Consider the following 19,267-nt stretch of genomic DNA (forward strand, 5'->3'; position numbering starts at 1 on the left):
CCCTCATCCCGTTTCAAAATTTTACTCTCCATCCTCACCTTAATCTTGGTACTAGTTTTGATTTTAACCTTCATCCTTGGTTTATTCCCTGTTTCATGTTTTTCATTTCTGGTCCAAACAGGCAGAGGAGGAGCATAGCCCCATTTTTCCCGTCCTTCCATTGTCCGTTAGAAAAAAAATATAAATGAGAACTAGAGAAAGAAGAAAAGAGAGTTTAGAAAAAGAAATTTATATTAAGGGTTATAAAAAATAAATAAATATATATATATATATATATATAATTTTACAATACTTATAAGAGTATAATATTAATTTTTTAAAAGGAATCGGAAACGGAGGGAGGTGAGGTGGCTGGGGCACGAATCCTCATCCAGGGTCCAAACTAGGCGGGGCGGAGCCCGTTTTCCCCCGGTCCACTCCAATGCTACTTGGGAAGGTTGGAGATGCCAAGCATCGGCGGCGATCAATGGCGAAGCAGAAGCAGAGGAACGACGGAGTAGCTGAAGGGCCCGCTGAAGCAGGCGGCGCACCTGGAGGAGTTGGAGTTGGAGGCGGCTGTAGCGGGATCGATGAGGCGTCTCCCTCGCCCTCCTCGTCGACCATCGCGTTCCGGGAGCGTAAGATGAGGAAGGTCTTTAACTCTTCTGGAGAAAAGAGGGAGAACAGGAAGGCTAAGGCCGACGTCATTATCGTGGCCCCCTTGAGGACTCTCTCGGAAGAAGGTGCAATCTCCCTTGCCATACAACACCTCAAGGCCTGCGATCCTCTCTTAGGTCGCCTGATCGACGTCCATCACCCGCCTATCTTCCACAATCTGCACACGCCATTCCACTCTCTCGCTCGTAGCATCCTCTATCAGCAACTCGCCATCAAAGCTGCCGCTTCCATCTACTCCCGATTCATGGCTTTGTGTGGTGTAAGTGTATCTCTCCCAATCTCTTCCCTTTTCTTTTTGGGCATCTCTACATCTATATGTACTGATCGGTTGATGGATCGATGCAGCGATCGAGACGACTATGAGCATTTTTTGATGAAACCTTAGTTCTTTTTTGGTCTTCCAACCCCCTCCTTTTTTTACAGTTTCTTTTTAGTTTTTATGTTTTCTCTTGCTTTCTGATTAGAGTATATTGTTTTCATTGTGATTGCAATCCATCAATGGATTTCCTTTTTCTGATCCTTGATCAAACGGATGCAGATTCTCTTCTTTCCTCATTGATGCTACTTTTTGAAAACGTCCCAGATCTAGGATCCCTAACTGCATTGCATTTGGATGTGCATGTTTTTTTATGGATTCCCTGTTACTAAATGTAGAAAGTTACTCAGTTTGCCCAGAAAAAGCTGTGGCATGCACCTAGGAATACCATAGATCCGACCGATTTACTGTTTCTTTGTTCAATGCAGATTTGGTTCTGAAAATCGCTGGAGTCCATCTCGATTTCCTTGTTCGTTCCTGTTTTCTCTTCCGTTCAGTTTATTTACTTTTTTAATTGAACTATAAACAAGGAACAAAAATTTGGTAAAATGGTTTTTTGTACGCCTCTGAGGTCCGGATTCCTTTGCTCACAGGGTGAGAACGGCGTAATTCCTGAGACAGTGTTGAGACTCGGTCCCCTCCAACTACGGCAGATTGGTGTATCCGCAAGGAAGGCTGGTTACCTTCATGATCTTGCTGCCAAGTTCTCCGACGGACTCCTCTCGGATGCGGCCATACTCGAAATGGATGATCAGTCCCTTGTGTCTATGCTCACCATGGTGAAGGGAATTGGTGTCTGGTCCGTTCATATGTTCATGATCTTCGCTCTGCACCGTCCTGATGTACTGCCCGTGGGTGACGTTGGTGTACGCAAAGGTGTGCAGCTTCTCTATGGCCTCAACCAGCTACCTCAACCCTCGCAGATGGACAAGTTCTGTGACAGATGGAGGCCATATAGGTCTGTTGGCTCTTGGTATATGTGGAGACTGGTAGAAGCTAAAGAACCAGCGGTGCCGGTGGACCAACTTCCGAGCCTTGTATAAACTGGTGAGGTGGTCTTCTACCGCTTTGCATAAGCCCTTTGAACCATGTTTTCTATTTTCTGCCCATCTATGTGCTTTGTCTTTTCTTTCTCATCATCATGGTTGGTGCATAACAATAAATTTTTTGATTGTTTGGACCACTAAAATAATCACATCACATCAGTAATTAAGCTAAAAGTGTACAACTATACATGTTCATTAACATTTCTCATTGAACATTATTAGAATCTCCAAAAGAAGTAACTTTCTATAAGAACTCTGCATTAAAATCATAAAGTGCATGATAAAAAAAACATAATAGGCATTAGGTTCAGTGATCCATTGGCCATCCGATCCGAGTCGACTCGCCGGGTTTGCCAACCATGTTTCTGGTTACTCTAAAGAATTGAACCTTGGCTTCCAGCTAGCAATTTGGGCCAGTGTTGTGAGAGGCGAACGCCTCAGTACCTGAAGCGTACGCCTCATAGGCGAAGCGCACGCTGAAGGTACTGAGGCGATGTAGTGAAGTGTTTGAGTCTTGAAGCGCACACTTCACATGGGTGAAGCGTGCGCCTCGCGTCGAGACGCCCTTCGCTTCTAAGGCGTAAGCATCAGCGTCACCAGGCCCAGCCTCCACGCAGAGCTCAACAACGAAAAAGAAAAATAACGCAAATTCTCTGCTAAACTCAAAAAGAACGTCAGAAAAGGAAATCTGCCTCACGAGACAGTATAAAATCCCCAAAAATCATACTGTTTTTTGCTGAGCTCTGCAACCTCCAACTCTGAGGACGACGAAGAGCGAGTTCTGATACAGAAGGCACTTTGCCTACGTAACGAAAAAGAAAAATAACACAAATTCTCTGTTAAACTCAAAAATAATGCCAGAAAAGGAAATCTACCTCACGAAACACTAAAAATCCCCAAAAATCTTACGATTTTTGCTGAGCTCTGCAATCTCCAACTCCGAGGAAGACGACGAGCGAGCAGAGTTGCGTATCCTCGGTCTCAGAATCGGTCGCCTTCCCCTTCTTCTTCTTCTCCTTCTGGTGTTGCAGGAGAGGCTGAAAGAAGGCCGTGAAGTCCTGACGAAGGCCTTTGATTTCGAGATTTTCCAAGCGGGAGAGCAAGGAAGCAGCGTCCATCGTTGATTGGAGACGCGAATTAGGGCAAGAACGATAGATTGAATCGACGATCGGAATGAGAACCAGAGAGAGAGAGAGAAAGAAGCTTGCGGGGGAAGAAAGTGAGGTTGGGGGGGGATTTGTTTGGGGCCGAATTTGACGATGTGTGTTTTAGAAACACACATACAAAGCGATATTTAAAAATGCCGATATAATGCCAAAAGCAAGATATTTAAAAATGTTCGTTCTGTCAACATATTGCAGTTTTATCGTGATGCTAAACTGAAAAATGAACGTTCTTATCATCTATGTTTTAATAAAATTTCATTATTTTATTAATATTATATATTTTATTATTTTGATCATGAAGCTTACGCTTCAATGCCTCGAGGCTTATGCCTCGCTTCATAACAGGCTTAACGCCTCGCTTCGCCTCATTGCATTTAACAACCTTGATTTGGGCTAGTGATCTTGTATTATAAAATCATTGATAATTTGAATATATCATTCTGTTTTTTGTGCAAGTGGTACGGTGATTTCCTATATTTTGATGTCTATGAATATTCGATGAGCTTTACTTGCCTTAACGAAGTTGAAGAAATAATGCATTTCTAAGATTGGACGAGAACCAGGCTTTTAGGTGCAGAGATACCAGAATCCTTGCTTTGGGTTGTATTCCCAATTCATCTATTTAGTGCATTGGTTCTCATCTCTGTCAAATTTTGCATCCCACAACCCACACATACACAGTCTCTCTCATCCTTATGCATGTTTTGCACGTGTACATTATGCATGAAATGCAGCTTTTATCAGTGATCCAACCCCAGCACTGTGGGGTTGTACAAAATGTAAGTTATAACCTACTAACCTACACAACCTTGTGACCATTCACAAGTGGATGGGCCAAATGTTCTTTCTCATTTATGTTTATACTACCATTCAGTAGACAGCGTATATATATGTATGTATGTAAATGTGTGTGTAATTATATAATAATTATATATATATATATATGTTGTATGCTTTCTAGTCTTGACATAAGTTATTGAGTAACAATTATTGCTATCTGCTAGCATCTTGAACCTTTGCTGAATGAAATTTTTTTCTCCTAGGGGTTTATTGTAAGTTTGTAACGTCCTTGCAAACAATTATTTGTTTAATCCCTTTGTCACCCCTTTCATTCTGGGGTGATCTATTTGGTATTTGGAAGTGGGTTAATCTTGAACAACACATTACACACCTGCAAAAGGCCAAGGTTGCATGTGAGGATGGCTTTGATAGTCCTTCAAATTGGTATATGATTTAATTGAATTTATTGGTTTAATTGGTTTAAGGTAGGTTGGAATGGTCTGTCTTTGTTGTTATTTGCTAAGGTCAAACCATTCCTTGAAGTACAATACTTAAATCTTTTGGTAAGGGTCAGTAATGTTTTACAATATGATAAACCAATAGCATAATCAATAAAAAATGTTCTGATCTGTCTCTAGAAACCAAATTCTGCAAGGGTCATGTGTGTCAACCACGGCATTCCAAGGGCTTGACTATATCAGAGATTATTACAACATCGTATTCTACTATGTATAGTTGTCTTGGCTACAGTTCATTTGTTTTGGTTCTTGACCTTTTGTTCCAGATGCATCTGTATCCATCTTAGTTTTTTAAAATTGATCTTCATGTGCTACCACATAGTTGTCTTAGCTACAATTCTTGATCCAATTTTGGTTCTAGATCTGTTGGTGTTGGTTCTAGAGTTGTTGGTGTTGGACATTGTACTGGTGTACACCTAAAACTGGCTCGTGCCTGTGTTTGGCATTTGTATTTGAAGAAAACATCAAACTATAGACTGACCAAGTAATAACTAATGATGAGAAACCGTGGGTGCCAGATTAAAGTGGCTTCATATCTTCAAAGACATTTGAGTTTTTGTAGGCTGTTGGAGCTTGTATGCTTGTGATTTCTTTTTTCATTTGGAGCTTATAGATTCTTTTAGCATGAACTGTTAACATCCACGATTACACATAAAGTGTAGAATCTGTATATTCACATGGCATCAAAATTTTTATAATCTTTGAACAGTTGAACATAAACCGTCTTGGTTTGCATTGTCTGATTAACAATTTATTTAAAAGAGGTGTGCCTGCGAGCCAAATGTATTTATCTCCAGCTGAGAGCTTGGAATACCATGACTGTGACAAAAGGCAATCTTGTGTTTTGTATTGTAACGCCCCAAATTTTCAAACTTTCGAACCTTTCAGAAAACAGGGAAGAAACTATAAAAAATCTCTTTCCTTCAGAGTTCGTTTATGAAATCAGCGGAAGTCTATTCTTTTGTTAATTTCAGAAAGGCAAGCTAACAACTTTGAGCACGTTAGCTAAAAGAACCAAAACGCACAAACCATGCTACTTTCAAGACACTTGGAAAAACCACTTCCATTAAAAGAAGTTTTCAAATAGTACAAAATTCGGATATCCCAAGGAAAATCCGTTACAAAACCCAAAACGTCCAAGACACGAGGTAAGGGTAGAAAAAAGAAAGTCTTGAAGCCATCTTCCCATCGTGCCATCGCTTGTGGTGTACCTAATCATCACCTGTACCCATAAAATGGGTTAGTTTCGCGAAAAACTAGTAGGTGCACAAGAGAGACGACTGAAAACTGAATCATGTACATTTAATTTAGCAGGTTACGCAGTTTAAAGCAGATATGTAGTTAAACATGTAAGTAGTGCAAAACAGGTAAGTAGTGCAACTGTCAAAACGCAGCATGACGATTCATTTGATCGTAAGCTGTGAACTACCATGCAACAAACAAGTCTCACGACCCAACAACCAGTGTGAACAGACTTTATGTTTCGATTTTACTGGCCTGCGGGTACGTCCAGGCAAAATGTAGAAACAACTGAGACTAGTTCGGGCGTCTGTTATTCTATGTATTTTCAATAACCCGAATAGCTAGTTGAGTCCGTTCCTAAAGGGACAGCTTTAGCCGAGAGATGATTCCCCAAAGGTAAGTAAGCAGTGCCACAGATACATCCAACTTTTGCAGAGGTGTTGAGCTAACTATTGTAGCCCCTTTCTCCTAACTCCAATGACTAGGGAGGCTGGATCATTGCCCGTGGGGTGGTTGTTAATAACCTGTCTATTGGAGTTTTGCATCGCTCTGTCCTCTCCCTTGACAAACAACAAGAAGCGAATGGGTGCGTTAGAGGTTGCTTAACTAACTACCCATCCTATGTTGTGGTCTTTAAACCACTCGAGCATCTAGTCTGTGAAGACGATCAATCACCATTTAAGTGATTACAACATTGTGCATTTAGCACTATTCGAGGTCGCACGACTGTCTCATCCGATCATCGCAGTACCAGCATGTAGTGCACGACTACAAGTACTCTAGGATGAAAGGGGTATAGCTCCTCAATAGGAGTCTCAACAGAAGTGTTTCACAAAGATGTAATATTTCTCAAACTTTACTTTTGACATTCTTTATCTTTTGAAACAACCAACAACTTTTGCCAACATTTGGCATGCGATTTTCTAGAATCTCATCCGCTATCGGGGTATCTACATGCCTCGCATGACTCGATATCGGCCTCGATAGACGGGATACAAGTTTTTCAAGAGAACCCCTGCTAAGAAGATTGCTCGAACCCCAACTCGTCTGCAGGACTGCGTACTCGAAGAGCCAGGATCCTTGCGAGGTATCCCTCTCCTTAGACGAGGATGTATCACTAGCTCCTGACTCAACTCTCGTCGTAAGAGGGAGAGTGATAAATGCCTTTTTGCATCCTCCACGAGGCTGCCTTGAAAGCGTATGCAATGAGCGAAAACCTAAGCGTCATCTGCAATAGCAAGGCGGTAACAAAGCATTTGCAAAAGCAAGAGCCTGAGCGTAAAGCGCGATGACAAAGTAAAGACGGGAAGCAAGAGTGCAACACAAAACCTGGGCGCAATGCGCGACGACAAAGTAAAGACTGTAAGCAAGAGTGCAACGCAAAACCTGGGCCCAATGCGCGATGACAAAGTAAAACCATGACAGAAAGTAAAGGACAAGGATCGCGAAACCGAGACCTTGTGTTAAGTGCATACTCGTATAAATATATATATATATTTATTTAATGGTCGTTTTTAGTTAATTGAACTTAATTCAATTGTCGAAGTCCTCCGTGCAATCTTCCCCTACTCCGGAGAGTTGCAAGCTTGCTGGCGTCTACGGGTATAAATGATTGACGGCTCGGGTCGCGGAGCGCGAGCGAGATCCGTCGTAACGGCAGATATGCGATATTAACATGCAACCAAGACTAAAGCAAAAATAAGGAGAAGACTCGACTTCTCTGATACATAGGGCTGGGGCAGGGCTGAATGACTCTTGCCGCCAAAAGAACAGGTGCAGGGGCCATCGGCCTCCGCTGGTTATTTAAAAAGGTAGGTGCCTTCGGCCCCTGCTAGAAATTTTAAAAGGGCAGGGGGCAAATGGCCCCTGTTGGAACAACAAAAAGGGCATCCCTGCTGGAATAATAAAAAGGGCAGGAGCCGATGACCCCTGTCAGAAAAATGAAAAGGTCAGGGGCCGATGGCCCCTGCTAGGAAAATGAGCAGAGAGAGGGGCACAGGGGCCAACAGCCCCCCATGCGGCTCTTGGGAGAGGAGACAGGGGCCTTTTGGCTTGCTTAACAGGGAAACGAGACAGGGGCTAAAGGCCCCTGTCATTTCTGAGAGGAAAAAGGAGACAGGGAGGGGTCCCGACCCTCCCTAGTAGAGACAAAAGGGCAGACAGGGGCCCCACAAACCCCTGCCGGAACCCTCCTCACAGGCCGCAGGGGTTTTACCCCTGCCGATCCATCAACAACTGGTAGGGGGATAAATCCCTTGCTGCACGACCCTTCCTCGTCGTAAACGACCGACGGGAAGGGGCTTTTTGCCCCCGTCTGTCGACGACAAGGAGAAGAAGAGAAAAGGGAAAGAGGAGGCGGCATAAGGAAAAAGAAAAGGGGAAGAAAAGGCGTACCTGATGGTCGCCGGAGAAGCTTCGGGGTGTCGATGGTCGGACGGGAGGTCGTAGGTGGTGTCAGGTTGACAAGGGTCTCCGGGATGGCTCCCCGGAGAGGATCGCCGGTGGCGGTGACCGTGGACGTGCGAGAGAGAGTCAGTGAGGGAGAGAGAGAGTCGTGAGAGCGAGAGAGGGGAAAGGGAGGTTTCGAGAACCTCCCCCCCTTTTCCTTGCTGTCTTTGACAGCGAGGGAGGCGGTGCCTTAACTGGGTCCCGGTCGGCTCCGGGTCCGGATCCGACCCGAATCCAAGGTCATTAATTTTTTTTTGAGTTTTACATCATTTTCTCCTTAAAAATAATTTCATCCGCGAAATTCCTATTGCATATATTGGTCAAAATACAAGTCAGGGTATTTTTCCCTAATATCAGACTCAGGCTCCCATGTGCATTCATTTATTCCATGGTGTTGCCAACGTCCTTTTAGAAAAGAAATAGTTTTCGATCTGAGCACTTGGTCTCGACGATCAACGATTGCCACAGGCTTTTTCTCCAATGTCAAGTCTTTTTGGATGTCCACATCATCGTAATGAATGATATGCGATGGGTCGTGAACGTATCTTCTAAACATAGATACATGGAAGACATTGTGGATCTGAGCGTACTAAGGAGGCAGCGCAACACGGTAAGCCGCCTCACCGATCCGATCCAGGATCTCAAAAGGCCCGACGAACCGGGGACTGAGCTTTCCGTTTTTCCCGAACCAGAAAACGCTCTTTGTAGGAGATACCTTAACAAAAACCATATCTCCCGTTGAGAACACGAGCTCTCTACGTCGACGATCGATATAACACTTCTGTCGACTTAACGCGGTACACAAACATTCCTTGATCATCTGCACTTGCTGAGTATAGTGCTGTAGCACTATTGGTGAATCCTGCGTCCGTTCACCGACCTCGTCCCAATAAACAGGTGATCGATAAGGCTTCTCGTACAAGGCTTTGTACGGGGCCATACCGATGCTCGCATGATAATTATTATTCTACACGAATTCTGCCAACCCGGTATGAGAGTCCCATTCTCCCCTCCAGTCCATCATGCAAGCTCGCAACATGTCCTCCGTGAAAGTGCTATAAGATCAAGGCAACGAGCACTAGAGGTGGGTAAATAGTGCTTTTATATATCGTCTTTTGAATTATGACGGATTTTGAAATACGCAAAGAAATCACTCAAAGAACATAAGAATTTATCCTGGTTCGGTCTTTCCCGACCTACATCCAGTCCCCGCGCAAAACCCACTGGAGTTTTCCACTATCAACCTTGTGTAACTATAAGATCATGCAGACCAAATCCGGTCCCACTTTCAGTAACAATCCTACTGAAAGCAAACAACTCCTTTAAACCAAGGAGTCCTTTCCTTTTACAGAAAAATGAAATAAGTAACTTACAATCAACCTACGAGCCCTTCTTATGAATGCAAATGAAATGCAATTGGCTTATGAGGTTGTTGAAAAACTTAACTCACGAATTCAATATCTCTTAAAAGAATTTGAGTGAAAATATCAAGTGAGTGAGAAAACAAATACTTGAATGAGTAGGAGTGAAAAACAAATAATAATTCAATGTAATTCGATTGGATTTGATGTTTTTGAATGTAGAATGCACTCATATTTATAGTTGAAAGATTCCATACGTTGAGGGTATGAAAGGGTGTCAAAACAGTCAATTTTGAACGATCAAAACGTTTGAAAAATGAAAAGACACGTCTTTTAAAAGTTACAGAAAAATGACAAAATTAGTCGACTAGAACAATAGTTAGTCGACTGAAATTAAATATTAACAGACTGACAGTTATCGTCGGTCGACTAATGTGTTTATCATAGCCATTTGAAAATCTGAAGTTTTCAAACATAGTCGCCTAAAGAAAAAGTTAGTCGACTAATAATATCATCAGTAGACTGAAAAACCTTTTAGTCGACTGCTGTTGAATTTTTCTGAAAACACACGTTCTGTCTGGTCGACTGATAAAATCGTTAGTCGACTGCTGTTAAAGTTTCCAGAAAACAGACATTCTGTTCGGTCGACTAATTTTACAAAAATGACATTTTTGCTTAGAAAATTTGGCGCGAAAAGGTTGGTCGACTGATGAGTCTATTGGTCGACTAATAAACATGAAAAATTAAGTAAAGAGTTTTCTAAACTGATTTTCATGAAGGGTTCTTTTAGAAAAGTTTTTCTAAAGATTTTTTAAGTGAAATGCAATCAAAATATGCACTCTAAGTAAGGCTCTTACAAGAATCTAAGACATTTAATGAATTTTACATTTGCACATTAGTCTTCATAGATTTTTCATTGAATTCTTCAATTCTTGTCATCTTTCTTCATTGCCTTAGCTGAAATGCAGTTGATTCACTTGTTCATCATCAAAATCTTGTACTTGAAGTATTGTGTACGACTTCATTATCGTAACAATCTTCCTTTTTTTTATGATGACAAACTAGTCAAAGATGGAGCATTTAGACGAAAAGTACGTTGATGTAGCTTCAAAGCTTCAATTCGTTGCAAAATTTCATCATTGTCTTGACTAGTAGAGATTTTCTTTCGTTTTGCTTGAGATGAAGGTGTCACAGGAGATGGTGATGATTCAGAGGGTTCAGTTTGATTAAAATTTAAAGGAGGTAGATATTTGATTTTCATTCGTTTAAAAATAGTTTGATCAAAGAACTCCTTTTGTTTAATATATTTTTCATTGGTTAAGGGGTACTTTGAAATATCTGAAAATACGAGTAAGAAGACACCATACAGAAGAAAAAGGTTTTTGTTTTCACAACGTAGTAAACTACACGTGGGCCCAATTTACAGAAATATTTCCAAATAAGACGTAAAGAGCCGTAGAGAGATCTGTGGAATAGTAATCAAAAGATCCAGTTTTAGGTAGAACATTGTGGGCAAGAATTCGTCCAGCAATGCAAGCGCGAGTTTGAAGATTGGTATTTTTGAAAGGAGGACAATGAGGTGCACCGGGAAGAAGAATTTGTTCAAAAATTCTTTCATTATTAAGTTCAATAGTATTGAAAAGAGTTTCTGAAGGTGGAATATCTAAGATTTGTCCAAGAAGTTTAGAATCAAACTCAATTTCAACATCGCGAACAAGAGAGAAAAGAAATCCAGTTTCATGATCAATTTGTAAATTAGTGTAAAACAAATGGATCAGTAAAGGATAATGAAGGGGGTCTGTACTAGCGTCAAAAAGATATGAAATGCCTCTGAATAATTCTCTGATTTTGTAGCGAGAAAAGAGATGAAACATAACATTTCAGCCTGATAAAATAGGAAGTGTAGAAATCAATCCAAAAGTATCATATAAAATAGGATTTCTAAGTAGTCTAAGAGAAAATCCATGACGTGCTTGTGGTGTAAATGGAGGGGAACCTTGTGCGGAGACTGTTTTCTGACGAGGCATGGTTGTTAAGAACGAAACAAATTCACCTGTCAAAGAAAATCGCTGTTTGATGGGAGTGGTTGATCAACAAAGTCTTTGAGAGGAACAGGTGGAGACGCTGTCGATGCCGGCTTTCCAATGTAGTCCAGTGGGAGGAAAAAATTGTCCGACGTCGTAGAGGATATGATGGACAATAGGCCTTCACCGATCACAATCTCTGTTAGTGGCCAAATCAATCGGCGCGAGCAATCCTCCGAAAAGGGATATCGAGGTTCCACAGATTTTAGGAAAGAAGAAAGAGGCGATAAAGGGTTCGACGAACAAGAGGTGACGCGGTGGATAATGACAGGTGAGAAGATGCTCTTGCAAGTGTCGTCTTCTGTCACGACAAGAGCATTCTGGCGAGAGGGAGTTCGTCCGGCACTCTTGGGGTTTTTGGAAAAGATAGAGGAGAGAGAGAGAGGGTTTTGTTTATGAAAAAGGGAAAAACATACGGGCGAAAAATGAAACGGTGCATTTTTAAAAAAAAAAAAAACACGGGCGTAAAAATGATTGCCCCTTTAAAAAAAACCAAGGGGTATTGGGTCCCTTCAGTTAATTTTTTTTTAAAAAAAAAAACATCAGTCGACTAGAATTTTATCGGTCGACTAATAAGGTGCGATTTTGAGTTTTTTTTTTAAAATAACATTTTTTAAAAACAAATTTATAAATATAAAAATGAGCAAATGCTTAGTTCTCTCCTAATTCTCATAAAATCTTCATTTTTAAGTGGTTTAGTGAAGATATCAACATGTTGTTCATTAGTGGTTATAAAATTTAACGAAATATCTCCTTTTAACACATGATCTCGTAAGAAATGATGTCTAACTTCAATATGCTTAGTTCTTGAGTGCTGAACAAGATTTTTCGAAAGATTTATAGCACTAGTGTTATCACAATAAATAGTTGTTGAGTAATTCAAACCAAAATCTTTTAAGGTTTGTTTCATCTATACTACTTGTGAACATGCTAAACTACACGCTATATATTCCGCTTCAGTTGTTGAGAGTGACACTGAATTTTGCTTTTTACTAAACCAAGAGACTAAGGAATGTCCTAAGAAATGACAAGTTCCACTAGTACTCTTGCGATCAGATTTGTTTCTTGCAAAATCTGTATCACTATATGAAACTAAAGTAAAACAAACCAAAATCTGAAGTATCTTTCAAGTATCGAAGAATTTGTTTTACTGCAGTTAAGTGAGATTCCTTTGGATTATCTTGAAATCTAGCACACATATAGACATTAAACATTATATCAGGTCGACTAACAGTTAAGTATAATAAAGATCCGATCATACCTCTATAGAGCTTAGTATCTACATCTATACCATTTTTATCTTTATCAAGAGAAGTAGTTGTGCTCATAGGATTTCTTTTTGATTTTGATGAGTCTATCCCAAATCTTTTGAGAAGTTCTTTTGTATATTTAGCCTCGTTGATGAAGATTCTTTCTTCAATTTGCTTTATTTGAAGTCCAATAAAGTAGTTTAATTCGCCCATCAAGCTCATTTCAAACTCTTCCTGCATAGCTTTAGCAAATTCTTTACAAAGAGAATCATTAGTAGAACCAAATATTATGTCATCAACATAAATTTGCACGATAAGAATATCTGAATTAAGATTTTTAATAAATAAAGTGGAGTCTACCCGACCAATGGAAAAACCAAATTTTTCTAGAAAATTTCGTAGTCTTTCATACCACGCTCTTGGTGCTTGTTTAAGTCCGTACAAAGCTCTTTTTAATTTGTAGACTTTTTCTGGATATTTCTGATTTTCAAAGCCTGGAGGTTGCTCTACATAAACTTCTTCATCATTGATGTGTCCATTTAAGAATGCACTCTTAACATCAATTTGATATAACTTAAAATTCATGTAACTAGCAAAAACAAACATCATTTGAATTGACTCCAATCGAGCCACTGGTGCATAGGTTTCATCAAAATCTATGCCTTCTTCTTGATTATAACCTTGTGCTACTAGTCTTGCTTTGTTTCAAATGACTTCACCATTTTCGTCCATCTTATTTCGGAAGACCCATCTTGTTCCAATTACCGGATAATCCTTTGGTCTATCAACTAGATCCCATACATCATTCCTGGTAAATTGGTTAAGTTCTTCAGACATGACCAAAAGTCAAAATTCATCATCACAAGCCTCATTGATATTCTTTGGTTCTATTTTAGATATGAAAGCAATATTTGCAAGATATTGCAATTGCGTTTTAATTTGGACATCACTCTTTATTTCTCCAATAATTTGTTCATGTGGATGATTAGGAACTTCTTTCTAAACTAGTGGAAGAGAAATATTTTCTTGAGAAGTGCTCTCTATCAAAGGTTCTTCTTGAATTATGACTTCTTCTCTTTCGCTTAGAGGTATAACCTGCTCACAATTCTCATCAAATGCAACATGTAAAGATTCTTCAATGCATGGTGTTCTTTTATTAAAAACACGATAAACTTTGCTTCTAGAAGAATATCCAAGAAATATTGCTTCGTCTGATTTTGAATCAAACTTATCAAGATTTTCTTTGGTATTTAACAAGAAGAATTTACTGCAAAATTTTTTGAAATATGAGATCTTTGGTATACGATCATAATATAATTCAAAACATGTTTTATGTAAGATTGGTCGAATAAGAACACAGTTTAAAACATAACATGCTGTATTTATTGCTTCAGCCCAAAAGTATTTTGGTAAATTTTTATCTTAAGCATGGTTCTAGCACATTCTTGCAAAGTTCTATTCTTTCTTTCAACAACTCCATTTTGTGGAGCTGCTCTAGGAAAAGCAAAGTTGTGAAATATACCATGTAAATCACAAAACTTTAGAAAAGATTCATTTTCAAATTCACCACCATGATCACTATGAATTGTAATAATAGATGTAGAATTTTCATTTGTAATTCTTTTACAAAGTTTAGAAAATTCAGAAAAAGCAACATTTTTGCTTTTTAGAAAAATCACCCATGTAAATCGAGAATAATCATCTACTATAACAAAAGCATATTTGCTACCACCATTCAAACTTTGAATTCTAGATGATCCAAATAGATCTAAATGTAAAAGTTCAAGATGCCGTTTTGTTGAGACTATATCTTTTGCTTTGAAATAACTCTTGATTTGTTTACCCATTTGGCAAGCATCACATAAGTGGTCCTTCTTATATGGTATTCTAGGTAGGCCTCTAACAAGATCATTCTTGGATAACTTAGAAATTAATTTAAAGTTAACATGTCCAAGTCTCTTATGCCATAACCATTGAATTTCATTTGAAGCAATAAGACATTTTTCATTAAAAGTGGGTAACTCATTTAGATAAAGTTCATATACATTGTTCCTTCTTTTACCTTTAAAAATGATCCTTTTAGATTGAAAATAAGAAATTAAGCATAAATCATGTTCAAATGAAACATGAAAACCATTATCACATAATTGACTAATAGATAATAAATTATGCATTAAACCTTCTACTAAAAGAACATTTTCTATCAAGGAAAATTTTGGATTACCAATGTTACCAATACCGATTACTTTTCTCTTGTTATTGTCACCGAAGGTGACGGTTCCTCCATTCTTACTTTGGAGGGTGAAAAATAACTCCGGCCTTTCAGTCATATGTTTGGAACAACCGCTGTCCAAGATCCATTTGCTCCTTATTTTGTTTACCTACAACAAAATTGGAAGACAAAGCATTTGACCCTTTTCTATTTTCGGGTCCATGAGACTTAGTCTTAGGAACCCATATCCATTTGAATTTTGGTTTCCTTTGAGAATAAAAATTCTTTCTATAAAAAGATTTAACATTTCTAGAGTAATCATGTCTAGGCTTATAAGCATTATAAGTACCATGATTAGATGCCTTTCTATTATAACTAGAGAATTTAGTTCTTTAAACAAATGATTGAGAATTTTGTCTTTGATTCTTCACCACATAGTTTGGTCTATTTTGAGTATCAAAGAAGCTATATCCCAAACCAGTTTTGTTAACCGAGCATCTTTGAGAATCAAGAAGTCTTTTTAGATTTTCTTGTCCATTAGTGAATTTGGTCACTATAGAAAGAAGATCATTTGATTTTTCTTTTACACTTGTTATTTCTTCTTGTAAGAGATTGATTCTAATTCCAATTTCTTTTATCTCAAATGCTTGACAAGAGTTTTCTTTCTTGAGATCTTTTATCTCTTGAAGTAACACTTTGTTTTGAGAGTCAACAGTTGAATTTTCAGTTTTTAATTCTTTGTTTTTAGAACTTAGACTCTTAAATTTAGCATATAAATCATTAAATGCTTCTAATAAATCATCATACTCAAATTGACTTACCGAGTCTTATTGTGCCATAAAGCACATGTTGGAGACTTCTTCATTAGATTCTTCATCGGAAGAGGAGTCACTATTATCCCAACATGCTTGAAATGCCTTTTTCTTCTTGAATTGGTCCTTGGGCTTGATTTTAAGAAGAGAACAATCTTTCTTGATGTGTCCACCTTTTTTGCAATTAAAACACTTGACTTCATTAGGATTGGAAAAATCCATTTTCTTTACCTTTCTTTGAAATCTTCCTTTTTTGATGAATCTTTTGAATTGCCTAGTGATGAGGGCAATATCTTCATCTTCTTCTGAATCTTCAGAGTCAGAAGTGGCCTTGAAAGCAAGAGATTTCTTCTTGGGTTCTTCTTCTTGTCTGTCTTGAAGTTGAACTTCATATGCCATCAAATTACCAATTAAGTCTTCAAGAGAAAGGTTATTTAAATCATTGGCTTCCTCTATAGCTGTTGTCTTTCTCTCCCATTCAGGAGTTAAACACCTCATGATTTTTCTAACTAAATCCACTTGCAAATATTCTTTCCCAAGGGATTTGAGAGTATTAGTAATATCAGTCATTCTTTTTACCTTGTCCCATATAGACTCATTTTGCTTCATTTTAAATAATTCGAATTTATGACCCAAAGAAGCAATCTTAGATTTCTTTACCTTTGACGTACCTTCATGAGTAACGAGAAGAATATGCCAAATTTCATTTGATGTGGAACATTGAGAGATGCGATTGAACTCTACTTTGTCAACGACACAATACAACGCATTCATAGCTTTGACATTGAGTAAACAAACTTCTGTTCTTCATCGGTCCATTGGCTGAAATTAGTTGATAACATTTGGTACTTTTCTGAAACAACTCTCCAAATTTCGAGATCCATGGATTGTAGGAATATTGTCATTTTTACTTTCCAATAGCCATAGTTTGTTCCGTCGAAGAGAGGAGGACGAACACATGAGCATCCTTCTTTGTGCTGAGATGATGTTGCTGCCATGCTAGATGATGGTAAGATCAAAATATAGCTAACCTGGTTGAGCATTCGATAGTCAATTCACAACTGCAATGATCCGTCATTCTTTTTAACGAATAAGACAGGAGCTCCCCAGGGCGAAACACTGGGGTGGATGAATCCTTGATCCATCAATTCCTCCAACTGCTTCTTGAGCTCTTCACGCCATTTGATATGCAACCTTAGAAATTGGCGTAGTACCCGGCAACAACTTGATGCTGAACTGCACCTCACGAGGTGGAGGGAGGCCTGGTAGTTCCTCCTGGAAGACGTCTGGAAAATCTCGAGCAACCTCCAAGTCTCCCATCGGGACTCGCGTTGGCTCGGACTGGTTAACACTGACCAAGAAGGCAGTGCATCCCTTTCTCCGGTAGCTCTGCGCCTTTAGCGATGAAATCAACTTGCTCGCCCGAACGAGTTTCACGATTTTGAATTCTACCTTTGGCATTCTTGGTAGAGATAAGACAATCCTGCTATCTTGGCATGATACTTGTGCAGCCAATCCATGCCTAAGATGACGTCAAATTTCGTCATCTCTATCAGGATAGCACAAGCCGACAAATGCCGATTTGCCAAGACTACGTCCAACTCTGGTACGTAGGCCACACAAATGGTGTTTTTCTCAATCGAGTTATACACTTCAAGGGTATTACGCAAGGGTTTTAAGGGTATGTGCAAAAACTCAACAAAATTTACCGAAATAAAAGAGTGTGTGACACCACAATAAAAAAACACAAAAGTCGCTTGGTTAGCGACAAAAAGGGTACCTTGCACGAGGTCGCCCTTGGTCAACTGCTCGCCCTTGGCAGTGTAGACGCGTCCCGACGCCCTCCTCTGACCGCTCGACTGCGGTTGTGACGACTGATACTGCTGTCGCTGCTGTGGTGGCCGAGGGAGCAGAGGTGCTCCGTTGTTCTGCCTAGAGTCGTCAGCCGCCTTTTTGCGGCAATCGCGGGCATAGTGGCCCATCTTGCCACAATACAGGCATCCACTTGTCTCGAGCAGGCACGCCTGCCCATAGTGAGATCGTCGGCATCTGGGGCATACATTGCCAGTCTGCTGCCTGATTAAAGGGTTGCCCTGAGGCCGCTGATGCTTCGAAGGAGGAAACTGTTTTTTTCCTCCTTCGACCTTTATCGGAAAGAACGACCGTTTGCCTGGGCCGCCGGAAGGTGTCTTCGGCTCACTACCCGCCAGTGTTGTGAGAGGCGTACGCCTCAGTACTTGAAGCGTACGCCTCACAGGCGCACGCTCAGTACCTGAAGCGTTCTGGAATTGCATTGAATACATAATTATCTAAAATTATTTCAAATATAACACTGTTTGGATTGCCTTCACTATGATTTCAGCTAAATGTTTGATGCAAGTTTCAATAGCATTAATAGCTCCCGATTAATTGCGTGGTGGTAAACCACTAAAAATCTTGCATTAGTATAACAAACTTAAATTTAAGTATACCTGCATATAAGCAAGAGATGTGCACAAAAGTGCATTACTGAAAAACTATAGTTTCATGATAGTTCTATTGCATGTATGCATTTGATATGTCCAAGAAAAAAAATATTTATATGCATCATTAAGATTTTTTTTTGTTTAGGCCGTTTTTGATGGAAACAAATTCAAGGTTATAATTTTAAAAAATTGGGAGCTATTTATTTTTCAAGTCCTTCAAAAACCTTATATTTACTAAATCAACGATCAAACAAACTCATATATGTATATAACAAACTCATATATGTATATTTATATTAAAAAACCATTTACCAGTGCTATTTTATTAATATTATATATTTTATTATTTTGATCATGAAGCTTACGCTTCAACGCCTCGAGGCTTACGCCTCGCTTCATAACATGCTCAACGCCTCGCTTCGCCTCATCGCATTTAACAACCTTGCCACCCGCAGCGGGTGGCCTCCTGCTCTGAGTACTCCTAGAGCGCTCCCTGGCTTCACTCAGGAGGGTGGCGGCAGCCACTGCCGCAGAGAAGGTTGAGGGCAAAGGTTGGAGCAGTACAGTTTCAAACTCTAGAATTTGGCTATATAATCCGTCAAACTCAAATCGCCTTAGCTGAGCTCCAAGAACTCCACCTTCTTCTTCTCCCTCGCATGAGGCGCGAATTAGTTCTCCAAGAAAGCCTTTCTGAAAGCTTCCCAAGGAATGAGTGAAATTCTCGAAAACTGCATAACTCGGGCCATGTCCCACCAACTGCGGGCATTGTCCTTCAGCCTGAAGGTCCTGAATAACGTATTCTTGTCGTCAGGGACTGACAAGACCTCGAACACTCGTTCCACCTCCTTTACCCAGTTATCGGCCATGTCTGGGTCGAGCTTGCCGTCGAAGGTCGGGGGGTCAAGCTTTA

General features: G+C 39.7%; 1 protein-coding gene across 5 annotated transcripts in view; it reads left to right on the plus strand.

The window, feature by feature from the left end:
• Positions 1-464: 464 nt before the first annotated feature.
• LOC149832399 (DNA-3-methyladenine glycosylase 1-like) overlaps positions 465-19,267 on the plus strand; it is a 55,042-nt gene continuing 36,239 nt past the window's right edge. For 3 of the 5 annotated variants that reach the window (XM_090012446.1, XM_090012447.1, XM_090012448.1), the window contains exons 1-2: positions 465-916; positions 1,567-2,020. In XM_090012446.1, the coding sequence (XP_089868572.1) occupies positions 467-916; positions 1,567-2,016 (900 nt within the window). In that variant the 5' untranslated portion in view covers positions 465-466 and the 3' untranslated portion in view covers positions 2,017-2,020. Of the gene's footprint in view, positions 917-1,566; positions 2,885-19,267 lie in introns of those variants that run through there. The other 2 variants (XM_090012449.1, XM_090012444.1) reach the window with 2 other exon arrangements.

Source organism: Nuphar pumila, chromosome 7 (genome assembly GCF_984573655.1).
Source record: "Nuphar pumila chromosome 7, dmNupPumi1.hap1.1, whole genome shotgun sequence".
Lineage (NCBI taxonomy): Eukaryota > Viridiplantae > Streptophyta > Magnoliopsida > Nymphaeales > Nymphaeaceae > Nuphar > Nuphar pumila.